This window comes from Vigna angularis, chromosome 6, assembly GCF_016808095.1.
Source record: "Vigna angularis cultivar LongXiaoDou No.4 chromosome 6, ASM1680809v1, whole genome shotgun sequence".
Lineage (NCBI taxonomy): Eukaryota > Viridiplantae > Streptophyta > Magnoliopsida > Fabales > Fabaceae > Vigna > Vigna angularis.
In genome coordinates, this window is record NC_068975.1 from 26,546,343 (window position 1) to 26,563,099 (window position 16,757).

General features: G+C 31.7%; 2 protein-coding genes across 2 annotated transcripts; one reads left to right on the plus strand and one right to left on the minus strand.

The window, feature by feature from the left end:
• Window positions 1-2,058: 2,058 nt before the first annotated feature.
• On the minus strand, window positions 2,059-3,947 carry LOC108341866 (40S ribosomal protein S24-1). The gene is made up of 5 exons (XM_017579524.2): window positions 3,787-3,947; window positions 3,318-3,359; window positions 2,981-3,151; window positions 2,387-2,473; window positions 2,059-2,292 (listed from the first exon to the last, which is right to left on the minus strand). The coding sequence occupies exons 1-5, from the start codon at window positions 3,856-3,858 to the stop codon at window positions 2,251-2,253; spliced, it is 414 nt and encodes a 137-aa protein (XP_017435013.1). The 5' UTR covers window positions 3,859-3,947; the 3' UTR covers window positions 2,059-2,250.
• Window positions 3,948-8,971: 5,024 nt separating this feature from the next.
• On the plus strand, window positions 8,972-16,400 carry LOC108343491 (uncharacterized). Its single transcript, XM_017581804.2, has 6 exons — window positions 8,972-9,738; window positions 11,609-11,711; window positions 12,584-12,639; window positions 14,402-14,566; window positions 15,712-15,825; window positions 15,906-16,400. Exons 1-6 carry the CDS (start codon window positions 9,130-9,132, stop codon window positions 15,996-15,998), a joined length of 1,140 nt encoding a protein of 379 aa, XP_017437293.1. The 5' UTR covers window positions 8,972-9,129; the 3' UTR covers window positions 15,999-16,400.
• Window positions 16,401-16,757: the final 357 nt, after the last annotated feature.

Sequence of the window (16,757 nt, forward strand, 5' to 3'; positions counted from 1 at the left end):
CAATACGTTTATGAACTTAATATTTATATAATTTAGCAGGTACAGATTAATTTAGTATTTTATTATTTCTAATATTAATGGAATGACAGTAAGTATTAATTAAAAAGTTCATGGAAGTAAAAAATTAATTTGATTAAATAACTAGTTAAGAAGAACAAAATATGCATTGCAAATGTTTACAAAACGAGAAAATATGTTGGTCCTGACAATGAGACCGTATATTCAATAAAATAGTCTTTTTAACATTTCTTAGGAAGAAAAGGTTTCTTTTGAACAAAATAAATAACTTAGCGAAATATACACACTATTATAATTAAAAAATTTATTGACAAAAATGTTACTGATGTTATACTTGTTTTATTACTTTTGAAATATGAACGTGCGCACTACAGAGAGAGAAAAATCCTAAGCATTACGATACAAAAATTATCTTATTTAACCTAATTATAACTTGCAATACTGTTTATTTGTATAAGACGTTTAATTAAAAACAAATCGTATCTTAAATTTAATAATGACGTTTTTTTAAAACATTGCTTTTATGTTCATAAAAATTTATCATGAGGCAGCATGGTATAATGTGTTTCTTTAATCAACAACCAGCTTGTAGTTGAAACCTCTACTCACAGATTTCATTCATTTCAAGTTTGTTTTCAATTGACAATGACTAACTGAAGAGTGATTACTTTGACGTGTTCCATTTGTATTCCTACTGCTGTTTTGTTTTCATGCTTTCTTTTCATTATATGGAAACAAATTTGTACCGTGCATTGTGAGGGCACATTATAGAATCGTAAATATTTCATTTTAGTAGTATATTTTGTTTTAAACACAGATAGTTGAATAACTTTATATAACAGTTCAAAAATGAAACTTGTATTTAACACATTTTTTTTCATTCTAAACTATTCCATGACAAATTAAAACACCCTTTAATGAGTATCTTCAAGGGATATTGCCGTAAAGTGATCATAATGATAAAAAAACATTTACTACTCAACAATCTTGGACGTTAATAAATTACAAATAAAATTTAATCACGATAGGATTTTGTTTAAAATATTCATGAAAGTGAATTATACTGGACATGTAATACAATATAGTCTTTACGATAATTTTTATTTTGGCAGATAAAAATCCAATATAATTGGACCGAGTCGCTCAACGATAAAATTTATCCAATAAAATTGTAACAAATACGTTGACTCGACTGTAGAGATTATAAGCGTAACCTACTTCATACTTTAATAAAGAGTAAAATCGTTTTCTTAACATGACAACTACTTTAATAAGTTATGAAGGAGCTATTTCTTGAATAGCTCTAGCTAGATAGTTTTGGTGCTAGGGCTAGTACCCCGTCCCAACTTCCATAACTCTACAAATCCATAAAAACTTCTCTTTAGCTTATTATTGCTTTACTATTTCTTATATAACATGTCGACTTTCTAGATATTCAACACGACATGCTAAACAACAGCTGCAAAAAGTAGTACTTCGAGTATATTAATTCGATACGAATAAATATGATTCAAACAAAAATAAAAAATAACAAATTGCCAGGAAAAGAACCGTCATAAAAAAATAAGTTTCAATTCGATTTAACTAAAGCTGCGACCAAAACTGTAGGAAACATTCAAACTCATCTTCAAAACCGTTTCGAGTCTTTACTCCAGACAAAACTACTTAAATATGCCAAGAGGCCTTCACTCTAATCTTTTTTCTTTAGCTCTTGAACCCCGAATACAATTAAAAACAACGTCATAAGGTAAAACAAGGGCGTTCAATCTTTTTCTCTGCCCTACCACATGAAATTCAGCTTTGTGTCTGTACCTAAACACATTGCGAAAACAAGGGGGTTCAATGTTATTTGACACTTAAGAGGCTAAAGTGGCGTTGTTTGTATTTTCCTCATCCAAAACTTCGGTTAAGCCAGGCTGAATCGAAAAGGTATACAGAATTGATGAATAAAAACACTTACTCAGTTGAACTTTAATGGTATTCTACAAGATTACGCAAAATAACTCACTACCTCGATTTACCAAATATTAGAAAGCAAAGTTAAACACGAGCTCTCAAAATTGTTCAATTGCTAGTATTCAACATATGAAGTTATAAGCAAACATAAAATAAAATAAGGATCAACACTTGTGCCAAAACATCTCATTCTATAATTCTAGCATAAGATAAAATAACAACTACAAAGCACCGAAACCAATATAACCTTAGAATCGAAATAAGATTTCTCATATCTTATTTCTTCTTTCCAGCCTTAGCAGCATCAGAAGCCTTCGTCTGCACAAAATAAAACATGCCATATTTTATTTATCATTTAATCAAGCAAATCATGATATTTTATAATTTATTTTATAATTTAATACAAAATTACCTTCTTTACTCCACGAATCTTCTTTGCTCTGTTTTTCCTCTCCTTCATTTGTTTCCTCGACTTTTCTACCTTAGTGTCAAGACCATTCTGTAATAGATATAAATTAGTATGCTAGCACAAAATGATGCAGCAGCTGCTGCTAGACATGTATATTACAAAATTCATTCAGCACAGAAAACAAAACCGCAGATGACAATATATTCAATGCGGCTAACACTAAGTCGAAAAATAAAACATAATGGAATCAATTCATAGTAAAAAAGAACAGGATGGCAACAGTAACCATTACCAACCTAAATAAATCTAATGTTTCTTAAGAAAATTATAACCAATCTTTATACTCCAAAGAAACTAGTTTAAATACTTATTTCTAAAACAATGGCAACAGTCTTGAAACAATGAAATGGATTACAGTGTCACATCTGTATTTGCAGTAAAAATGACTCACCGGGAGGAAAAATTACTGGAACAGGTGATAGCAATAATGTAAGGAAAAATAACAGTAACAGTGATATTGCATTAACAAAATGAGATCACAAAACACAAAATTTCAGGCTAAATAAAGTCAGGTAAGGTTACTGATTGTTGACTCACCCTGATAAGCCTGTACTTGGGCTCGTACTTCTTTGCATTGTCGACTGAATCATAAATCAAACCAAAACCAGTAGATTTGCCACCACCAAAATGTGTTCGGAATTTGAAGACGAATACAGTGTTTGGGTCTTTGACGTCGTACATTCTAGCAAGCTTCTCCTTGAGTTCAGCCTATTATTTCAAGATAGACACAACAAATTAATTCAAAAAATCCTAGTGTAATTGTCAATGAATAACATCTCAAAAATTGACACAGTTGATAGCAAGGGATATTGACAGTTTCTGAATTCCCTAAAAAGTTATTTAAAAAAATACTTAAAATCTAAAACGAAAGTACCTTGGAAACATTTGCCCTCCCTGGATGAAGTACGTCCACAACCTGCAACACAAACATGTATATATAGAAGGATTAGTGGTGCCGTCGCTAAGAATCACTCAAGCTTTAATTAGGAAAACAACTTCCACATTCCATAACCTAGTAGACAACTAACTAAGAAATACGAACCACCCTACTGGCCGACAATCATATAAATGTGAAAATCACACCACTCGTTGCATAGATTCAGATCAAAAGTGCTCTAACAATAGGCAATTAAACAAAATCGCTTCGTCAAGCCACACGGCTCAATTAAATATACACGATTCCCACACAAAGGCACAACCGATCAGTCAGAATCATACGGCGGATATGTGAGCAGCAACAAAAATCAGAAACAAAAAATAAACAAGACTCGGAAATGCAGTTTAAACAATCATTTGCATTTGCAGATTTGTATCGGAAAAAAAAAAGTACAAGGAAAACTCACAAACTGCTTCCTGGAAAGAAGCCTGTTAGTCATGAACTTGCGAGTTCGGATTGTAACAGCCTTGTCCGCCATACTGTTGGGTGAGGTTTGGCACCGAAGAACTTCACACAGATGCGGTTACAGCAGCTCCACAACACGCACACTAAGAAATACAGAGCGAAACCCTAACCTTTTTATAAACACTAGGGTTTAGATAGCAAACGGGCTGGGCTAAACTTTGAACGCGTAAGTAATATGGGGTTTTTTGGTATGGGCTTTTTTGGTTCTTAAAACTAAAAATCTTTACCAGCATCTGACCTAACCAACTCTTTCTGCACACCCAGCTTTCAATCTACGATCAAATGTCCATTTTACCCTTAATAAAAAAAATATTATAAGCAAATTTTTTCGGTCTTTTCCAATTTTGTCTTCTTTTCTTCGCACCTGGTATCTCTTCACCGTTTATTTAATATAACAGCTAGTGTAATACAAAATTGCCTACCAGATTATAGAATTTGTAATGTAATTTTTTTTCTTAAATTTTATCTTTATATTATTGGTTGTAGAATCTGAAATATAAATTTTATAAGTATGTTTGAAAATGTATTTTTATTGTGTATATTATGTATTGTGTATTTTAAATTGTATACTTTTATAATATAAATTTTATATTTTGGAATATATAATTTGAAAGAATTTTTTATTTTGTATTACATAATTACAATAAAAAAAGTGTGTATTTTTTTATTCTCATTTGTATTTTTCATAATATATCACAATTACCACCTCAAAAACTCAAAAGCTAATAAAATTATTATTTTTTAACTCAAAAGCTGATAAAAAAAATTCAAAGTGTAAGAAGGTGAAATAAAAAAATTATTTTAGATTATGCATTTTCTATTTTATATATTGAAATGTGAATTCATGATGGACAGATATATTTTGGATTGCAAAAACATAATTGGAAATGTATAATTTGAAATACTAATATATTTCAAATTACATATCTTAGCATACAAAGATTGTATAGCAAAGAAATTTATAACTGATAATATAATTTTTGTATTTTAAATTATATATTTTCAAAACATTTAATCTAAAAATAGTGATAAAATTAAACTTGCCATGTGCATGAAGGTGCCCGAAGAACCTTAAGGAATATAGGTTAAATATATTTCAGTCATTAAATTTAATTTATGTGAAATTAAAATTTGTTCGTACATTTTGGTTCTCAATATTAAAAAATAAATGAATATAATCTATTTAATTTAACTATGTTAAAAAAAAAGATAATATTTAAGTTGTTTATATCATTTTAGCATATTTCAATTCAAATGTCAAATTGACATATCATAGTTTAAGAGATTGACGAATTTAAATTTTGCGTTCATTTTAAAGATTAAAAATATATTTAATGTAAGAACCTTAAAAATTATATTTTAAAATTGATAGTATTTAAACATAGTAAAACTCAATTATTTTAATGTTAAAAAGATTTATATAAATAGGAAATTTTATAAACAAGTTTCATTATTTTAAAATATAACAACTTTCTAAAAAATCACTTGTTTGAAACTCTTTGACTTCTCTCTAAGAGTTCACACTCTTCCTTCATTTAATTGAATATCAGAGATCCTTGAAATGATATTGTGATGAACTATTCAATTTGACTAGTTTCTTCGATTGAGTAAGTCGTTGATTTCCCCTTTTCCTATGGTCATTTAGTTTTCGTCTTGCATGCGAGCTTTTCTTGCTTGCATGTGCTCTTTAAATCATCAATACAATTTTTTGTTAATCAATGGTCCTTATGACAAGTCTTGGTTGTTCTTGTGATGTCTCTGTGTGTAGATAGAACATTCGTTGAGTGGAAGGTGTTTTAGACGGTTATAGTTGTTAAAGATTGTTTTCACAAGTGATGAAAGCTAATTATACTTGTTTAAAGTTAATGTGCTTAGTTAATTATATGTATTTGTGTTGAATTGTGATTTAATGTGATATGGAGTTTGATTTAATATGTTTGAAATGTGTGTATTCATATGTATTGTGATATGTTGAAAGCATGAGTTTTTTTGTCTCTGAGTTGTAATGCCTTGGTGGGATTATTTAATTGAGTAATATGACCAAACTTTAGCTTAAAACCTAAATTTTTAAGGGGTTGAAAGTTTACTAAACAAGGATTAACTCAAGAGGAGTCAAATTGTACAATCAAAGCTCAAAAAGGGTTTAGGTATTAATCCATTGTCAGACACTCTTGTAGTGTCATCGAGTATCACTAAGACAATGACCAATGTCTTACGGGTGTTGGCCACCACTTTTGAACCATAGGGTGCATTAAAATAAGTGGGTTCATGGGTATTGTAGCATCGAGCGTCACTTTTTCAACGTTTGACACCACTACTTTTTTATAATCTTCGTCATTTTGGGAAAATTTGGATTCTTGCTTTCTCAGATCGAACTAAATTTTTGATAACAAATCCTAGACACATGAATTGTTACTTTGAACAATGCGTTATTTGATTTGATGTTCGTAGTTAAAAAGTTAGTCTCTTATGTTTGACTTATTTTAGGTTTCTCTTTTATTAAAAACATTATTAAAATTTGTGGGTTTGGTTTGATATTGGAATAAAAAAAGCTATATGGTGTATTAATGTCATTAGTACAAGGTGTTTTTTGGCCTTTCATGTTGAATTTGAGGTCGACGTCATATCAGGAGACGTTAATTTGACGTCAAACATATAATAATTCGACGTTTACAGTAAAGCAAATTAACGTCGAATTTTGTAAATATTCTATGTTAATCAATTTTTTTTGTTTTTTAAAATTAATTGTGATCACTTTTTACAACTTTACGAGATTTTAAAAGCAGAAAAACAACAAATTTTAGTTTTTTGTATTTTATAAAGCATAAACTATGAGCGTGTAAGGTAGTATCAACAACAAACAATAATAACAAACAATAAGCAAGTTCAATCAAACAACAACAAACATTTTCAACTAAACAAGAACAACAAACAAGTTAAAAAAAATAACAAACAAGTTCAACAAATAAGTTTTTCAAAACGAAAACGAAAATTAACCTTCAAAAGATGGGTTCGTCGAAATAAAGTTTTGCCACCGGTGAGAGAGAGAGCAAAATGCGCCTATGAAGGAGAAGAACACGAAAATAATCGGTCAAAACAAATGAAAATCATACCTAAAGTAGTTAATTAACATGCATTTGTAACAAATGAAAGAAAGATTACATGTGATAGTCGTCAAACTTCGTTCCAAAAAAGTTTGAGCAGAGAAGATGGTATCGCGCGCTAAGATAAAGTGAATGAATTTTCAATCTTCCGTTCTAATTTTTATTAAATTCACTAACCTTTTAATGTCTAATGCTGGAGCATTCAACGTTTTATATCTTTTTTACGTATAATTCTAGGAAATTCAGCGTCATATGTAAATACATCTTCGCACCAAACATTTTCGCAAAATTTACCCAATATAACAAATTGACGTCGAATTACAATTTGAAACGACGTCTAATAATTGCATTTATTTACAAAAATGTCACCGGTCATTTTTAACGTTGACTATTCAGTGCTTGGACGTTGAACGCGTGACGTTATACGCTGTTTTTGTACTAGTGTGTATAAATGTATGTGTATTAATGATTTTTATGAGTGTTCGGAATATGTGTATAAATGTTTTGTGTATATGAATGAATTTTTGTATGAAATAATGGTTAACAAGGATGAAGTAAAGTATGTTTTGTTTTAGAGAAATGAATTTTGTGGGGAAAATCCCATTTGTTGTGTAGTTTATGTATTAATTTGGGAGTTCAGATGTTGGAGATTATCCTATCATTCTAATAACCATTCAAACTCAGATAAAGTAAAATGGGATATGTGGTGAAAGGTGCGAGAGGTCCTAACTTAGGGGTTTAATATTGGCAAAAATTGTTAATGATTAACTTTGTGTATAGCAGGGTGAAATATATTGACAATAACTCCGAAAAACAATAGAGACTACCACAAGTGTTAAATAATCCCTCAAGATTTGATATCAATGTTTGTATCTGGGTAATTGAGTATTTTTATAGTTTTCTCTTGTAAATTGTATCAGTTAATGAATGATTGATAAAATCTTATAACCCTAAAATATATGTTTTATATATGATACTCTTTGTGTGAATTAGTTCATCTTTTTTATTTGTTTGTTTTTTATGTGTTTTGTTTCTTTTTTGCCACAATTACTTTAATGATGTGAATAAATGAAGATATACTTGATAAAGACATCTCTTGTGATTAAGGAGTCAATTGTGTGAATAGTTAGACCGTATCAAACTATGTTAGATAATCTTATCATAGAACCATAATATAATAGTTTGAGAATACATAAGTAATATTTATTGTAATATATTGTATTGTTTTTGTTTTTTTTTAATATTTATAATGAAATTTATATATATTTTTTAATATCTCACCATGATATATATTATATATTTTTTAATATTGATAATGAAATATTTTATTTTTGTTTTTTAATATTTGTAATGAAATATTTTATTTGAATATCGTAGTAATCCAACTAAGGGGCTTAAAGTGTTATTTCGTAACCAATATTTTATTTTTCTTTTGAATATTTATAATAAAATATTTTATTTTAATATCGTAATAATCAAGCTTAAAGTTTTATCTAATAACCTGAACGTGAACCTAACTGATATTTTTTAAAATTCAACAAAATGAATTGTAAATATTTTTTTTCCTAAAGTGTAACTATTTACAGTAAAACTTACAAAATTTGAGTATTAGTTAAAAAATAACGACATAATAAGTCTCGTTTAAATAAAAATAAATAACCAGCACTAAAAGTACTTGGAAACTTACAAAATGAAAGGGTAATATAAATGGTTAAATACTTAGATGTATATTATTCTTATAGTAAACATACTATTTCTAAAAAAACAAACAAACTCATACCATGTTTTTATTAAAAGTAATAGAAAAAGAAATGTCTGTTAGAAAAATCCACCAAGCATAAAATTGTAGTTGTTGTAATAGTTAATAACAGTTAATAATTAACACAGAAAAAAATAAAAAACAGGGATATGCAATATGGATTGAGCCACGTGGCCATGATAAATGAAAAACAGAATTACAGTGAAAAGGACAGAGATTTGGGGATGAGATGGGTTTGTGAAAACGCGGGCCATCCTGCTTACATGGCCAACCCTTACACACAAATCCCAATTCTCCATTTTCCTCTCTTTCTAAACCCACCAACATATCTTCTCCACCTTCTTCATCTTCTTCCTCAAAACCCAAATTCTTCGTTACAAAACCAATCACATCTCATTTCAACCCAATTCAGTTTGATTCCATGACCATGCCATTAACGCTCTTGCTCCAACCGAATCTCTCCCACTTCAAATCCACCCAATTGCCTCCTCTTCCTCGTCGCACGAACTTCGATAGCCTCGTTCCAATACCAGACTCTAAACGCCGCGTTTTCACTGTAAAATGTCTCTCATCGCGCAATTCCCAAAACATGTCTAGTTCGCAATCGGCGTGGGAGGTTCTCTCGAGCACACTGTCGAACACGTTGAAGGCGCTGAAGAAACCGGCAATAGCCGCGCTCTTGGTGGGGCTGTTATTAATGTACGATCCAAATTCTGCATTCGCGGCTTCTGGAGGAAGAATGGGAGGAAGGTCGTTTTCTTCTTCTTCGTCTTCTTCTTCGTCGAGGAGTTATTCAGTGCCGAGGACTTCGGGGTCGGGGTTCTCCTATTCGGCGCCGTATTACGCACCTTCTCCATTCGGTGGGGTTTATGTGGGGCCCGCCGTAGGGGTGGGAGTGGGTGCGGGTTCGAGTTTCTTTTTTATCTTAGCGGGGTTTATGGCCTTTGTTTTGGTTTCTGGCTTTCTTTCGGATCGCTCCGAGGGTAGTGTGCTTACTGCTGCTGACAAAACCACCGTGCTAAAGCTTCAGGTTTGCCAAACTTAACAACTTTTAGTTTATTTTACTCATTATCTTTTTTGCTCTTTGTAATTAGCTATGCGTCATGTTTTTGTATCCGTGTTGTGGTTTTGAGTCTGAAAGCTAAACAGCTGGTCTTACTTTTCTAAACCAAAGGTTTCACACTTTGTTGTTGTTTGGATTGGGTTTAGAGGGCTTACTTGTTGGCGATTTGTTAGCTACCGATGTTACTGTGTTAGTTTATTTAGTCTTGGTTCTGAAGTTTTTTTGTGAATTTGGATGGAAGTGGTTTTCTTTTACGTTGGGTTGTTGGGTACGAGTTTGAGCAGGTTGGAGATCCATTTCTTCTGCTGAGATGAGACATGAGGCTTCTAAGTATGGGGGTTAGGATTGACACTCACTGTCGGTTTGGGTAGAAGGGCTTGGTCCATAGGGAGGGGTGCCTGCTCTGGCACTTAGCAGTGCTGCGAGAAACAAAAAAAAGCCTAGTAAGGCTAATAGTTGTTGAATGAAATTAGATGCATGTTAAGAATAATTCAAAAGGAAACAATAATAGGTTACTCGGACTATTGTAGGAGATGATGGTTGGAAAGTATAAGTAAGGCCAAGGGAATACAGAGAGGGCCATAGAAATGTTGCATTTTATGGCATATATGAAAGGAATGAAAGAGGGTTCGAATGGAACAAATTGACCCTCTAAACTGTATAATGAAATCTGTTTGTATTGTAATACACTGCATCCTTCAAGTTTCCGAGAGAGATAGGTGAAGGCTAATGCCTAACATGTTATTGGTAAATTAATTTTGGATGAGTGAAAGGGATACATTGAAATAAGCTGTGAAGCTGTATCAGAAGTCGTGGCACTGAAGAACGCGTCAGAGATTACAGTTGATCAGTGAGTAAAGAAACTAATTCACGTGTCTTCTGTCAGATATTGAGAAGAAGTAAAATGTCTTGACGTTTATTAAAGAAAACATCTAAGAGGTAAAATATCATGAATTGGACAATCTAAAGAGAAAGCTTCAAATTGGGTAACTGGTTTTCTAGTTGTTTATGCTCTACCGGGAACTACATCCCTGAGTGTACCCTTCCTCGTGGATTGAATGAATTTGTTCCTTTGACCCCTGATAATGAAAACACGGGCGACACTTATCAAGCACGAAAACTTTGATGCTGATATTATTTCATTTTGTATTTTTTATTTATTATTTATTACATGTTAACCAGGAATGTCACAAGCTGTTCAATTTAAGCCACCTGACATGTGCCATGGAAACAGGAGTTGTAGTTGTAGAAAGTAAAAATGATAGACGATAAAGAGAGATTCTCAAAGCATGGCCCGTGGCTGCGTACCTGGCCTGGGATTATTGACAATTCCTCATATTACTATTTCCAATATGGAAGACTAGGGACAGAGATTTTTCGATCAGATTTTCATCATTTTTCTTTCAGTTTCTAGGCCTTTTTTCAGATTGGTCTCAGGGTAGTGTACTTGCTGCCACTGAGTAAAATACCATCGTCAATCTTCAATCATGGTCGTGTTTTTCAGATAAATATCCGTGCCTCCCTTTTTAGTTTCTTTCCTGATTGATTGCTGGCATTAGCATAAAGCCATGAACCATTTTGGCTACATGCTCTTCCAGTAAGTGGTTACTACTGTTATCTAAAGTTATGCTTTGTTACCATGTTTTCTCTCACTAATGCATATACTGTTAACTTAGATTTATGATCCAATGGTTTGGGTGCCAAGATTTGTTGTCATTTTAATTGGGTTAAAAGCCTTGTTTGTCAGCTATTATTGTACAGCACACTCTTTTTCATTTTGTTCATGGTTAAATCTTTGGTGAATGTCAAATGTTCAATGGAGGTGTTGTTATTTTAGGTTGGATTGTTGGGGATGGGTCGCACACTTCAAAGGGATCTGAATAGGATTGCAGAAGTTGCTGATACATCAACTCCACAAGGGCTGCATTTTGTGTTGACAGGTGAAGTTGCTAAATGTGCAATATTTCAGTCACTTGTTTATTGTATATTTTTCATCACATGTTTTTTCTTGTAAGGTTAGCCAAATATGTGAACATGTTTATTATTTTCAAATTTACTATTTTTTTCAACAAGCAATGAAGGATTGAGGATTTATTTTAGTTAACTATATTGCATTGTGATATTTGTGTTCTGGTTTTTGAGGGCTTCAACTTATAGAATTCACATAATCCTGGGAAAAGTATTTTATTGGGTGGCATTCTGTCAACGGTACCAATAGAATATGTTTAATAAAAAAGGAAATCCAGGAGAATAATGTCAGATGCATTGCATAATACTTCTGAACCCCGAGGTTATATACAGCATAACGCTTAGTTTCAAGCATTGCATGTATTCTTCGATTAATGTGTAAATATTAAGATTTTCATTACACTTCCATTCAAACTTTAGGATAAAGCTTCTAGATTTAATATTGTTCATAATCAGAAATAAATATTATACACTTAATGTATATTGATTTGATATTTGATTTTGAGGAAACTGAATATTCTCTAATCATGAGTTATTATATACAATATTTCTGTATAAACCAATTGTGCAGTGTCACTTAGACACACTGTTTCAACATCATATGTCCATGTCTTCCTTTTCATTTAACAAATATATACGCTTTTGTCAACATAGCATGGATACATCTAGGGAATGATATATAGATCAAACCTATTGTTCAGGAAACATATAAATTCTTGAAATGGAATATTTACTTTAAATATCAAATTACTTATGACAGTTATAATAATGTAGCTTAAAGCAAGTTGGCTTTGTAATCTACTTTCTTTTGTAATTTACTTTGTTACTTTCCTTTCTGCTACAGAGACAACCCTAGCTTTGCTTCGGCACCCTGATTACTGTATCTCAGCGTATTCATCTGTAAGTGATTTTAGAATTGAATCTATAGTCTTCTAGAATTGCATGATACTATAGCAGACACCACAATTTGGGATTTGTTTGGATAAACTTCTTCATAAACACTTTTAGGATTATAAAAGAAAAAAATAAAATAAGTTTCTGCTTGTTAAAAATAATTTATGCAAAATTGAAATCGTAGAAGTTTTTTCATATTAGCTTCTCTAAAAGATGACTTTTTAAGCTGTATATAAGCTAATTTTAGCTTATGCCACAAATCATTTCACTTTCTTGCTTTAAAGTTTTTATAGAGAAGTTTATCCAAATGAACTCTTAGTGTTATTGTTTTGTTAAATAAATCATGTTAATTTTTGTTGCTTAATACTATGATAGATGAAACTGTGATACACCACATCCCACTTTAATATTCTCATTCTCAAATTTAAAAGCACATGCTTAACAGTGTCCTTACTTAGGGCACTGGTTAAAGAATCATATGTAGAAAGTTTAGCATTTAATGTTTCCGATGCATTGAAGTATTATTTTGAATAAATTGTGTATGCTTAACTATCCCTTAAAGGATGTTAGCATAGGTCCCAAATTTAAAAGAAAGTATCGAAGTGGCTAGAGAGCTTAGTTTAATGTTTTAAAATTGTTCCCTTTTATGCTGAGAAAATATAAGCTTTATGTTATACTATTTTTATTTTGTCGCCAAAATAATACTTTAATAAAAGCTATCGGTGAAGTTGATTGTATACACTAGAATACAATATTTATTTAGTTTGAGATTTTGACCATGTATAAAAAATCTTTCAAGAGTATATATAATTTCAATCACACTCTATATTCACCTTCCCTAAAACATTTGCTGCTATAAAGCTAACACTTATATTCTTAGGAAGAAATAGGGATGAACCGCAATTACCAGATTGAACACTGCAGTACATTGAGGGTCTGTCCCTTCCAATTATAATTTTCTCTATAAATGACAAGATCCCTTTTTCTCTAGTTTTCATTTTATTATACATGTGGCAACCTTCAATCATCGTAACTAAATAGTGGGTTATCTAACAATAACCTCCTAAAACATTCACCTCAGCCTCGGGGTAGAGGACCATCTAAATGCCACTGTTAACATAATTACTCCAGAGTCACATTGAATTATAAAAATTGTCTTTCTCTTTTCATCTCAGTAAGAGATGCAATGACAACTGTGTTTGTCATTTATTACTATGTAATCTCCACGACTATCAATTGAAAAATATAGCTGGGTTAAAGACTCAGTCGAGTTAATTCAAAACTCTTCTTATTTCTCATAACATTAGTTTCCCCTAGAAGCACAAAATGGAGTCATGGTGCAGCGTCTAGTGAATTGACACCTTTTGATATTGCTCCATCCCGATTTTTTCTTGAATAGCATTAACAATACTACCAAACATAGCAACTATACCGGTCTACCACTCCACTGTTGCTTCTGTACTAACTGGACTCTCATTCTGCTTTTGTATTTCATCAACTCATCTTACACGTCCCAACACGAAAACAAAATAGGACGGGTTCTGTAAGTTCCTCATCTGGATTTCACCAGTAATGTGGCCAACAACTCTCAATCTCATATGAATTGCGCCCAGTCTTGTATGAAACCCTCGAACATTCTTTTTACCAAATTATGACAAAAATATCACCCACATTATTGTGGACAATTCACATCAAATTGCCAGCACCTTGTGTTTGCAGCAGAAACCACTGATTGTTACTGGATTATCTAACATTGACACTTGTGTAGGTGGACATAAAGCGGGGTATTGAAGACGGGGAGAAACGTTTTAATCAACTTTCAATTGAAGAGCGGGGAAAGTTTGATGAAGAAACTCTGGTCAATGTCAATAGTATAAAGAGACAAAGCACAAGAAGCCAGAGAGCTAATGGGTTCAGCAATGAATACATCGTGGTATGATTTTTGTTTTCCAGTAACTTGCTTATTTTATACTTATAATAAGCTGCATTCCCCACATGCATTTTTTGTCGTAAACAGAAGACAAATATATTACTAGAGTACAGAGGGTACTCTATCCCCAACAAACAGTACAATAATATGAAACGGACAAATTCCAATTTGAATTTGTTTTTTACTAAGATTTCGGGACCTAATTGGATTAAACACCACGTTTTTCAACTCCTGCATAGGTTTTACTTCTCCATGTTTTAACTATTCACTTACAAGTAACTTAAAGAGTAGCGATACGTGATGAAATCATATTATTACATATTAACTTGAGTTAGGTATGAAGTTGAGGGGATTTCACCTTTGACTATTACATTTTAGGCACCTCTTACCTGTTTTAGTATCTTATTAACATCCATATCTACAAGAAAAACAATCGAAAAAATGTTGAAAATATTTGGCCTATGGAGAATTATAAGACGGAAGATTATAAAATCAATCTGAACCAATGGAGAATCTTCTCATCTTTGTTAATCTTTCAAGACCCGTATTTCCATTCTGGTGGTTAGTAGACAAGCACAATTGAACCTGTTGACCTTTGTCTTAAAGAATTAAATTGTTTTTACATTTTCTAATTGTAAGTGATGCATACCGAATAAATTTGGATTTTTATACTTTTTTCTTTCTTTGCCTTTTCTTTTTCTTAATGTTGTTTGATTATATCAATTCAGTTTGTCACCCAGAGCAACTACGTAATAAATATGTAATAAAAATACTTCTTTCCTAAACATTTAGCGTAGTTAAAACAATTTTATGTTTTATCATGTAATATTGTTGATGTATTTGCTATAAGTATTGTCGTTTGTCTTATGACAGTTAAAATTAAAAAATATTGAACATATTTAATTTGTGGAATTTTTTTTGTTAAGCGATAATATTTTTTAATGGCTCAACCTGATGATTCAATTAATTATATAATTGGGTTGTGTTGGATTGAGTTTCTAGTTAAAAAGAGATAAACCCAGTTCAACTCAACTCATTTAATTGGGTTGAGTAAAAAGTTAGACCAAATTTGATTCAATCTGATAAGGGTGAAGACTGAAGTTCCATGAGGACAGTTCTTAAATTTTTCTTGTAATTCATTTTATCAGATAACAATCTTGGCAGCTGCCGAAGGAGAGCATAAACTTCCTACCATCAATGGAAGTGGAAACTTGAAGGACGCTTTACAGAAACTTGCATCCATTCCATCGAGCAAATTATTGGTAAGATCAATGTTAATCTGATAGTTCTTTGTAGATATTGTTGGTTAAATGACATCACTGTGTGCTTTAATTACTTACAGGCAGTTGAGGTGTTATGGACACCCCAGAATGAGAACGATACTCTCTCAGAACGGGAATTACTTGAAGATTACCCACTTTTGCGGCCATTGTAGATTGTGATGACATTCTTGCGTTCTGCTTCTGGCCTTCCACAGCTATGAACTGAAACTGTGTTGTAATTGCATAGTTAGGGATCATCTTCAGGATTGAGATTGTCCTGCTACTCAATGTGCAAGGCAATTCTCAGCTCCCGCCACAGTCAGTAATGACGTTGAATCGCTCACAAAGGTTTTACTATCAAATATTGATGAAATTAGTTGTAAAAATTACCACTAGGATCTACTCTAAAGAATATGTATAATATTATAGAGAATAATTCTATCACTGAAATCTGAAATAGTTGCCCTTTCTGTTTAGAAATTGCTCTGCTTTTAAATTCTGTGAACTTTTCCACAATTGTTACGTGCAAGACAGTATATAATAATACATTAGTTAAAAGCTTTGAAGTTTGGCAAGTTGTGATTATAGAATAGAATAGTATAAAAATGTTCAATGTATTATTATTATTATTTTGGTATTGCTGTAGACTGAATCCATTATCTAGTTGGATGAATTATTAGTTTTTGATCTCACAGTATAGCTGCTTTATAATGGATTTCACTCCTGACCGACACAACTGCTCAATCATCATTCTGGAGACATTTATTGACGCCTTGCCAACATCTCATAAAATAAGAGTTTGTTTTAATATATATACACACACACAATTATTCAGTTTAAATCGACATGATTTTTCACGTAGTTATTAACTTTAACATATTGTGAGTGTGATGCTTTTCTTATCATGGATAAATTAAATATCACTTTTCACA